The 11,193-nt window shown below is 48.5% G+C and overlaps 1 protein-coding gene across 1 annotated transcript; it reads left to right on the top strand.

Moving 5' to 3' along the window:
• The first annotated feature begins 5,951 nt into the window (after nucleotides 1-5,951).
• On the top strand, nucleotides 5,952-10,563 carry LOC123072169 (uncharacterized). Its single transcript, XM_044495727.1, has 4 exons — nucleotides 5,952-6,092; nucleotides 6,181-6,304; nucleotides 7,004-10,012; nucleotides 10,091-10,563. Exons 2-3 carry the CDS (start codon nucleotides 6,293-6,295, stop codon nucleotides 9,992-9,994), a joined length of 3,003 nt encoding a protein of 1,000 aa, XP_044351662.1. The 5' UTR covers nucleotides 5,952-6,092; nucleotides 6,181-6,292; the 3' UTR covers nucleotides 9,995-10,012; nucleotides 10,091-10,563.
• Nucleotides 10,564-11,193: the final 630 nt, after the last annotated feature.

Genomic DNA, 11,193 nt, shown 5'->3' with positions numbered 1-11,193 from the left:
TAAAAGAAGTCTACATAATACATACCTTGAGAAATTTAAAGAAGCATGTCTCCGAAAAAGAGAAGCAATGCCTCCGGTCCTCTTCACTCTTCAATAACTCTGCAATAATAATTTGCTTACATTTTAATCATAAGTTCATAACCAGTAAATTCAAATTTGTGTCATGTAGACAATTTGCTTGTTTCTGAATATGAACCTAAATTATATACCTGTAATTTTTTTTAAGGTCAATATACCTGTAATTTAAATTTGTATCATGTAGACAATTTGCATCTTTCTGAATATGGAACTACATTATATTCAGAAATTTCCAATTGTAGCTTCGGTGTCCAATATATCCAATGGACAAGCGAAAGAAGAAAAAAACATTGTTGTTTTGAGCATCCTCATACAGCCATATACAAGGATTCAACCAGACCTGCTTGCAAGTCCAAATGGTCGGTGGTGGCGTAGACATGGGCACGGCCATGGCCGGCGGTGGCCATGCCAACGAAACGCGGTGCAAGCAACCAGTTTGCGAGAACAGAGAGCAAGGAGTAAAAGGACAACGGCGGTCCGGTCAGCGTTGACATGAGGAAGAAGGGTCCTGCTTGCCGCTCTGAATCCGTTGTCCGAATGAAGGATGGGAGGTACAGGAGCAGGCCTCGGTCACAAATACAGCAAGGGAACCGGGGAAGACGAAGGCACACTGCTCGCCGGGCTGTGCTCTGCCGGAGCCGAGGAAGACCGGTGCGGGAGCTCGATTCACTGCGGCACTACACTGAATCGTCCATGAAAAGTGTCAGAGAGACGATGAGCTCGTTGGGTGGGGCAGGCCGCGGTGGCTCCTGGCGTTGGCTACGGGAGACGGCGACTCGCCGAGGCAAACGACTGGTGGCGGATCGGAACGCGTAGAAGTGGAGCAGGGAATCGACCCGATGACGCCCCTCCTGTCATACAATTGAGTAGGCTGTCGCTGGGCCTTTCTTTTCTCCAGCCCATGACCGAATATCCTATGACATACGGCCCGACCCAAAATTCCAGGGTGGGCCGCGACCCACCCTGGACACCCTGTAGCTCCGCCCCTGGCAGAAGTGCCTAAACCTTGTGTATATATACTACTTTGAGTGGAATGGAAATGAGGCCGTGCGGCTAAGAAAGCAATGTAGTGCTTTTGGGTGCCAAGGGAGAGTTTTGGCAAAGCCTGTGTGTTCTTCCTTGGTGTATATACGCGTGTGTAGAGTTCATCATCATGTGTGTGTTTGCGAGGAAAGAGAAGAGAGAAACCTCAGGAGAGTTGTGAGATGCAACGAGAGGGAGGAAGACGACGCGGCGCTGCGAGGAGGCGGCGCCAACAATTGGTATCAGAGCCAAGTTCGAGGGGCGGCCGTGGCGCGCGGAGGCGTCCGCGGAGCGCGCAGCGGACATGGAGGCTGCGGCGCACGGAGAGCGCGATGGCGCGAGGAACGGAGACGCGACAGCGGCCGGCGAGGTGGCCGTGTTGCACGGCATCTACGGCGGCTCGTGCTGAAAGCACACGGTGGCGTCGGACGGCAGCAACCATGGCGACGAGCTTGTCGCGTCGGGTGCGTGTATGGGCGCGCGCCGGGCGCGCTGGGCGCGTCGGGTCCACGGCGGGTCGTGTGTGTGCGTGCGTGTGGTGTGCACGGGCATATCCGTGCACGAGTGCAGCGTATGTGCGTTCTGTTGGCGAGATCGGGGGAGCATGGAGTTGGTCCTAGGCGGCTCGCACGACCCGGACGTGTGCGTGCATGTTGCGAGAGTGGGCAGAGCGGGCTGGACCAGGCGCTCGGCGTGGACTGGGGTGTAGATTACGTGCCATGGCGCGCCCCAGGGTATAAGAACCCCTCGTATGCGTTGTAACAAGTGTGACTCAGGTTTGTGCTTGAGGAAATCGGCCGTAGTTGCGGCCGGCGGCGTCAGTACGCCAGGAAGAGAAGTTGCGGCTGCCATGGCGGACGCGGAGGCGGTGTGCGGTGAGTCCACGACGTGTGGTGTGGTCGGGCTCGTCGGGCGCGTTGTGTGCGCACGGGATGTGCGGGATGCACTGGTGCGGTTGGGCTCGTCGGGCGCTTCGGGTGCGCACGCGACGTGCGGGACGCAGAGGGATGCTAGGCGTATGTTGCCGGCGGAGAAGGAGCTCGGCGTGTGTCATTGAGGAAGCATGGTGGCGATCAGCGTCAGCGCGCCAGGTCCAGTCCACGGTCATGGCGATGACGATGACGGGAGCTGCGACAATTCCGGCGAAGGCAAGTCAAGATTAGGAGGGAAAATGTTAGTAGTAATCTTGACATGCATAGATTGTTAATCAGCATGCATGCAGTGTGGTTAGTTAGCTGTATAGAGTTCGCTTGGTGGAGGTAGTAGCCGAGCTGAGTCAAGTTAGTTAGCTGCATGCAGAGTCATGTGGATCATGGAGAAACTAGTGAAGTAGTGGCTCTAGTGGTGGCGTGAAGTGCATGGCAGGAATGCCTAAACCTTGTGTATATATACTACTTCGAGTGGAATGGAAATGAGGCCGTGCGGGCTGAGAAAGCAATGTAGTGCTTGTGGGTGCCAAGGGAGAGTTTCGGCAAAGCATGTGTGTTCTTCCTTGGTGTATACGCGTGTGTATAGAGTTCATCACCATGTGTGTGTTTGTAAGGGAAGAGAAGAGAGAAACCTCAGGAGAGTTATGAGATGCAACGAGAGGGAGAAAGACGATGCGGCGTTGTGAGGAGGCGGCGCCAACAGAGGGTGCTGGTTGTGATTGCTAGTTAGGAATGCATCACGCTGGTTGTGATTGCTAGCTAAGCATGCATCACGCGGAGCACTGTTCGAGTTGTGCGCGCGCGTGGAGGGTGCGAGGGTGCGCTCAAAACAACTAACAGGCGCAGCGGCGCTAGCTAGCCGCGTCCGTTTTCGAGTTTGCCAACTTGTTTCCAATTCAGATTTTACTATGATTTTTACGCACAAAAAAGAGTGGCTGGTAATACGCAGAGTAGAAGATTTTGCACGAAGTGACACGACGTTTTCCTGATTTTGCACCAGGAAATAATGGAAACTGATCAAAGGTCTAGGCCCTCTGCCCAAGCTTTATATAAAAAAGAAGGAAAAGGATGGAAGTTCAAAGGTCTAGGTCCTCAAGCCTCGAGCAAAGTGTCCCTCAGGTAGAACAGCTATGGTTGGACGCAAACTTTGGGAAAAGCAAAGACAAACGTACACAAGCCCTGCACTGCAGTCTCCAATATCCCCATCCATTCCTTCATTGCTCCTCCTCACATAAACTTCTTTTTCTGCAGTTTACAGTCTCTAATATCCCCATCCATGTCACACATACATATACTACTTTGTTATTCATCATCAACACAGAAGACATGTCTGCCTTCTGAGTATCTGAGGCATGTTCCTTCAGTTTGTCGGTTTTTAAATAGAAATTCAGACTTTTGTAACTTCTGAAACAGACGACTCTAATCGAGCCTACGTCCGGCAACATGGGCATCGGGCTGGCGTTCATATTTTTTTTCAAGAAAAGGAGGATGACTCCTCGCATCTGCATCTTGACCATGCATGCATCTACTTTATTGATTATTCACAAAAATCTTACAAAGTAATATATCTGTAAGTCTGAAGCCATCATCTTGACAACATCTGTTGCTACTCCTATCCACTTGATAAAAGAGTGTCAGATTGTTTGAGCCGAATACCAAATAGACCTCGCACCAAAGCCTGACATCTAAAGCTGGAGACCCCAACCAAGCCTCATTGCCGGATCTATGGCACACATCGACCTGACGCACTCTCATAGGCCGCCGCCGCCGTCTTGCACCGATCCATCTTCAAAGCAGGTACTGACGCATCAACCTTGCCAGGCCAGCCGTCGACGCCACCACGGCGCTAGACAACGTCACCTCTCTACACGCGTCCATCATCATACATCTGTCGCCGAGACGCGCCACGCCGCCGAAACTCAGCATCGTCGATGCATGACATTAAACGCTGCTCCACCACTAAAACCGTCCACTGGTCCCTCAAGCCAGTGCACATCTCCAGGAATGACGCCTCCAAGGAGGAACGATACAAGAGCGCCCCCATCATCCAATCAAGTGATCAAAGATTTCCCCTGGAAGTAGCGGGAGGAGTTGGGAGCATCACCTCGATGATGCCTCCATGAGGGAAACGACGCCAATAGCGTCACCATCACTGGCTCCGGTCACCGGCCGAAGACCAGGTTTCCACCCGGATCCGTCCCAAGAACATCAAACCGACAACTTGTGCATCTGCAAGATCACCTTCAAAGCCCCGGAGCTAGCCGCCCAGATTCGGCGATCATCCACAGCCGCACTGCCACTACGGTATATCCTGACACTCCGGCCAGTACCGAAAGGCGCCACCACTGGAACATGGAGGGAGCGTTGCCACCCCACTGCGCCATGTCGACAGAGCCGTAGGATGAATCCCAAGCACGTTCTTCACCATCATTGTACGGAACGGGATCTGGGGTCGAATCCGCCGGACCGCCGGAGCAGCTCCGCCTTGGACATGGGTACGTCCACGCTATGCAGTCGAGGACGGTCTGGGCCTCACCGCCCCCACTGTCCGGGGTCGCTGCCCAGGCATCAGCGGCTGCGTAGCGAGGTGGCCACCCTGGTGAGGCCATGGTCGGAGTGCACCTCCGCATGCGCCCTGTCCGATCTTCTAGCCAGGTCCTCCACGATGTCCACTGCGCCGCCGCCATCGAACTGCCACCCGACGACCACGTCGCTGCCCAAGGCCTCCGCCCAGAGCAAGCCGTCACGCCGCCAATATCTAGATCGCGGTTGCGCCAGCTCACGGGTAGGAGGTCCCGCCCCACGCCCTCCATCACTAGACAGGGAGGAGATCCCCCGCCACCACTGTCAGAAACCGGCCTTAGTTCCGTGGCGTCCTCCGGCGGCAACGGAGGGAGGGAAAGATGGATGGCGGCCCGGCGGCTAGGGTTTAGGGCGCCACCCGAGTCGCCCGAGATGGGGGTGACGCGGGTGCTGCGCTCGAGACGGGGGCCCGACGCGCATACACTCACCCCTATAAACGCACACACGCACACCCTACCCCTATGAGCACCTTCGAGAGACTGAGTTGGCATATCATCTTGAGATTTATGAAGCCACCATAGACGCCTCGTCGTCGACGGGAACGTCTCCTCCCACTGAAAGCGCATCGCCGGAAATCCTGAAATAAATCCAGGAATAATGTGAGCACCAGGATTTGAATCCTGGTGGGTTGGGGATACCACTGTCCACCTAACCATCTCAACCATAGGTTGGTTCGCATGCTGAGGACGATCTTCTTCATGTAATTAGATAAATATCTGCACGTCTTGTCTTTTTTCATACTAGTTTTCACTTGCAACCAGTTCATGTTATTATTGGCGAAAGTAGCTTAGTTCTCTTTTGTCAATCAATCAATTGACTGACAGGGGAGAACTATTGCCATGACAACTATCCATAGTACTGGTGCATTATATCAACATTTTATCCCGGTTTTTGTCGCAATTCAGTAGCGTAATCTGCTGTGCAGTTTTACTTATTCGAACCAATTGATGGCATTTCAGGTGAATTCCAGTTACACCTTTTTATATTGTACTAACAACGGTGCTTACATTCTTCGAATCTTTGCACTGCATCACATGTATTTTCAAATGTATGCAAATTATTTGATATACTTCATCTACGACTTTGTGGTAGTATTATCTTTATGTTTTTCATTAAAAAGAGAAGAAGAGAAAGAAAATCTGTGAGTCCCTCCCTCCGACACACCTTTCGATACTGCTTGGAATCCAGTCCAAAGTCTAGGCCCATGCTTTCTTTATTCAAAGAAAAAGAAAAAGAAAAAGAAAAAGGAGGAAGACCAGACAACTCAATCTTTATTCTTTAAGTGACTCCAGCCTGAAGCAAAGAAGCAGCTACTCATGCTTTGTCCAAAACTAAAGCCAAAGACCAAACACTAGCAACTCCTGATCTGCATACCATCTAATCTTCAGTATCCCCATTCATTCATCCATTGTTCACCCTTCACTTGACATAAACAATAGATGAGCACACGGGATTGTGCCAGCCAGCCTACTTATTAAGGTACTATCAAAACTACTAATACGGTTCATCACATATATATTTTAGGGAATTATGCATCGACTAACAATTACTATCTTCTGGTAACTAGCTAGCACACGTGCCAGCTGCAAATTGATTCATCTGGAGGTGCAGATCGATCGATGGGTTAGATTTCTGGAGCTTCTTGTCTCTGCAAGGCCTTCATACAAACACTAGTTATCATGCCTCGAGAGGTATTAATTTGTCTTCTGGTGGTATGTCAGAGATGGTTATCACAGTGAAGTCTAGTATTATTACTTTCTTCTACATAATATATGTCAGAGATTGTTGTCTTAATTAGTTGGTTCTTGATATATATGTCAGAGATTGTTGTCTTAATTAGTTACGTGTTCATTAGCTCCAGGATCAAGCAACAGTGGCTTAATGTTACCACACACACAAATAGAGGATGCAATTCTTGCTGAAATTAATTAATCCTGCAATTCTTCAGGCTTCTACTTGCAACACGTACCCTCTTATCTGGGTCCGTCTGAGAGCACAAGTCGTGGTCGTGACTTGCCCTTCCCTCCACCGGCTTAATTAATTTCTCTGCCTCCCCTCCCAGCTAGCTCATCACTGCCACTGCTCTCCTCTGTGCCCTGACCCCCAACCCAAACACACCATAACACACTACTGATGACCTGCAGTGGCCGACGATACCATGCATTGGTGGTCCGTCCAATTAACAGTTTAACATACAGACACTCAAACTATGGCCTGCTTACTGTGACTGTGAGTCTACATGAGTGCCCATGCATGCAGTCCATATAATTAGTGTTGCTCCTACAATGACAATGATAAAAGAAAATTAGGTGCACCTTGTGTATATATGTTGCTAGATGAAAACTGCTGTGTCAGCGACCTCAACTAATTGCCATCAATTAATTATGCAGTATATTTATCCGGACACCATCGAAGATGCGGTGCAAACAATCATCCCTCATCTTGAGGATACGATCAGTACTGCACACAAGGCCATCTATTTTGATGGATGGCAAGGGTTGGGTGCTTCAGCGGTGCTTAGAGCCATAGCCAAAGACCCTCCGTCGTCTCTGCTGAAGAAATTCAACAAGATAGTCCATGTTGATTGCTCGAGGTGGAAAAGCAGACGAGCACTGCAGAGGACAATCGCACATGAACTACAGCTTTCTCAAAGGGTAATGGATATGTTTTATAGACAAGATGAAGAAGATGATTTCAAAGGGGTAGACGAAAGCTCCAGGGATGAGATACAAGATGTTGGGGCTGAGATCCATCATGCATTAGGACAACACTTTTGTTTATTGGTATTCCATAATGGGAGTGACAACACAGTTGACTTCAGCGATTTTGGCATTCCCCAACCTGTCATGAGTCAGTGGTACCTGTTTGGTACTAAATTATTGTGGACATTCCGAGGAAGGCTTCGGCTCAACCAAGGAGTCAGTGAGAAGGTGGGTAATTCACATCTTTTTCTTTATCGTGAGTTGATTCCTCTAGGGTGGAATTATTTGTTGAAAAAAGAGGCTAGAGAAATTGTTGGGTGCACGGATAAGCTTGCTGAAGTAGCCGAAGAGTGTTGCTTGTATATGCTAGCACTAAATTCTCAAGGAGGTGACATCATAGACTACAACTGGGCCACCCATGCTTCTAGCTATTGGGTTTGTGATGGGATTATACAAGGAGGTCAGGGTGATGAAGCATGGGAGGTTGCAGCTGATCTGCATCAGCGGATATGTATAGAGGATTATTCATCTAATGCACTGCCCTCTTTTGGTCATGAACTACAAACTTCCCCGAAACGGTGGATATTCTCCAGGGGCAACTCTGTTGTGCATCCAGAGTCAACGTCCTTTTTTCTTGCTATAGCCGCAAGCAAATCTGATCCTCCATTAAGACTGTTACCTAATGACATGTTCCATAAACCAGACAAGCTCCGTGTGCTCAAGTTATGCCTTTGCACCTTCAACTTTTCTTCACCTCCTTTCAGTTGTTGCCGCAACTTAAGGTTCCTTGGATTAGATGGCTGCAAAGATGAGCGAGCGAAAGAAGATGAGAAGCAAGATAGACTAGCAATTGAATGTTTTCAGAGCATATGGGTACTAGACATATGCCACACGGATTGGGAATTTGCCTTGTCACCAGAGATAACAGAGAATATGGCTGGAAACATTAGAGAGGTACACATAAAGAAGGGAAGGATTTGGATCCATAGTTTTTCATGGAGACAACTGCAAAACCTTCGCAAGCTTCGAGTAGTTGAGCCTACATGCCCTTGGGAGACGGGCAAAAAGGATGAATTTACTAACATGGTGAAGATGGAGTTTCTCGACCTTTCTTGGAATACTACAATACAAGTTTTGCCAAGTCTGTCACGGGAAAGTAGTATCAAGACTCTGGTTCTAGATGGTTGTGTTGGATTGGAGCATGTTGAAGGACTCCCTCCATCACTTGAATCATTCAGCTTAGATGCAGGACTAACAGAGGATGATTACAAGAAAGCCAAATTAAGCCGCATCTCCATGGCCGGCTGTGCAAGATTGTCTGACTTCACATTGCGTGGATCACTTCCAAACCTTGAGGAACTAGACCTCTCAGACACAAAAGTCAAGACACTTGACCTCGAAAATGAGGTGGTGCAGGTTCCATGTCTCAAACAAATTATTCTATTGAGATGTATGCAACTCCATTCCATTCTATGGCCAGAAGTGGGTCTGCCAACACTGACAGTGCTGCATATTGATTCCTCAGTCTATCCTATTCAAACAAAACTACATGAAGTGTATGTTAGTATAGTGGACATAAGATTTTTTCAGTCCTTGGTATTACGAAGCAATCTCCAATTCTGTTGGAAGAGCAATAGGTTCCATCTAAATCTTTGTGTACCTTGTACCACAAATGTTAAGGAACAAAGTTATATGAAGGAGAAGATGGGCCCTGGTAATAGTGGGAAAATAATGGGTCCCCCTCAACCGAAGTCATTAAACCCCAATACTTGCAGCACCTACATTGATGTCCCTATTGGCAACATAATTATTGATCACAACTACAACAGTGGAATGCAGTTTCAGCCATCGGGCTGCCATGTGGAGATTGGTAAGGGAGTTAGCAACGCTAGCATGGAGAGTGTGCAAGCAATCAAGGCTATCATCTTTGCACTGAATGAAGCCAAGTCGTTGCATGTGCATGACAATTCTTCCATCACCACTATTATCACTGAACACATGATGTCTAGAGCTGGGATTGATCTTGACTGGAAACATCTAAAACATTGTCATGTGGTGAGATGCCCCAAGATGCGCATAGTCTTCAAGACTAACTATGGTGGGTACCCCTTTACAGAAATAGAGACCTTTTGGGCAGCTGATCTACCAATGTCACACTGCATTTGGAGCAAAGGAAAGACCTACAGTGGCACGGAAACTGGGTGCTTTGCCAAACTGCGGAGCATACACCTATACTCTTGCCCAAGACTCACATTTGTGCTTCCATTATTGTGGGGTATTCAAGGATCATACTTGCACAAATTAGAAAGTCTCCACATTGTCAACTGCAGTGATCTGAAGACGGTGTTCCCTGTTCATCCTGGCCTCAAAGGAAATGTACTTGAGTTCCCAAGGCTGAAGCACATCCAGCTATATGAGCTCTATAAGTTGGAGCATATATGTGAGGTCAAGATGCATGCTCCCAAGCTTGAGAGGGTATGGCTCAGGGGCTGTTGGAGTCTCAGGCGCCTCCCAGCGGTTGGCGGAGATAGCCGTCGCCCCGTCGTGGACTGTGAGCAGGACTGGTGGGAGAAGCTGGAGTGGGACGGGCTGGAGGCTGGCCACGATCCATGCCTCTTCGAGCGGCGCCACTCGTCACATTACAAGAAGCCCTTGCCCAGAGTTTCTGTGCTTCAGTGAAGTGACCGTACTATTCAGGTACGTGCGCTCTTCATTGTTTGCATCTTGCTTCATGCAGGTGTCATAATAGATGATAGTTGGTGATATGTCGTGTAGGCTTGGGGCATGGTGGCAAGACCTATGACAAGGGCGGTGGACGCCTTGCTGCTTTTCACTGCCATGACGGTTCAAGCCAATAAACTGGTGTTTGCTTCCCAAGATATGGTGGATGCATGTGTGTTTCCTTGCTTAAGAAAGAATAAAGTGGTGCTTGATCATGCATGCACCTGCATGCATGCATGCTTAGTCATCTCTTTGTGTGTGTCTCCACTCTCCGGAGAGAGTGAGAGAGACGACTTATGTATCATTGTATTGGTTGTGGTTTGTTTCCTGTTTATGTGTGTGCCAAAGCCCAGAGATTTCATTCAGATTCAGTACAGCTAGCAGCTTGTGTACGTGCGCTGGACTGAAAATGCATGCATGCATGTCTGGGTGTGATGTACTCCTAAGTACTACATGGATTCTTATATATCAACTGGGTATGTATTTATTAATTTATTTCGTTCTAGCAGGTTAGCTTTAGCATTCTGTACAAACCTGGGGAGACGAGTATTTATTTATTTCGTTCCAGTAGCTTTAGCATTCTGCATTTCGTTCAAGTAGTGTTAGCATTAATTCAATATGTACAAGCCAAACCCGAGTATGGTTATCTACATCAATCCCTGCTTGCTATAAACAGGTACTCCCTCCGTTTCAAAATAGATGACCCAATTTTATACTAAAGTTAGAATAAAGTTGAGTCATCTATTTCAAAACGGAGGGAGTACATGGTGTTGCAGACTTGCAGTACGTCTCTGTTACTGGCAGATAAGCACACGTACGGCGAGACGACGGCGTAGCCAGCTCGCCTTCAGCTTGGCTGGAACGCTGCTTTCCTCTCATTCTGTCATCGTTGGCTGAAACCAACTTGATTTGCAGATGGGTTCTTGTGTAGCACAAGGACCAGCTGATGATTATTAATTTCAGTTTCCCAAAGAAGAAAAAGGTTCATATATGTCCGGTTCAACAAAACAAATCCTGTCTGAGTGGTGTTCTTCAAGCAGATACATACGCCAGCCTTAAAGTACCTGTGTACCGATATTACACCCTGCCTCCATCGGACTCTGTCCATGTACCCAGTTATTCCTTGTGATCTGCACACTATTACTCCACCACATCTT

The sequence above is a fragment of the Triticum aestivum genome, chromosome 3B (genome assembly GCF_018294505.1).
Source record: "Triticum aestivum cultivar Chinese Spring chromosome 3B, IWGSC CS RefSeq v2.1, whole genome shotgun sequence".
Taxonomy (NCBI): Eukaryota; Viridiplantae; Streptophyta; class Magnoliopsida; order Poales; family Poaceae; genus Triticum; species Triticum aestivum.
This window is presented reverse-complemented; position numbering and strand designations above follow the sequence as displayed.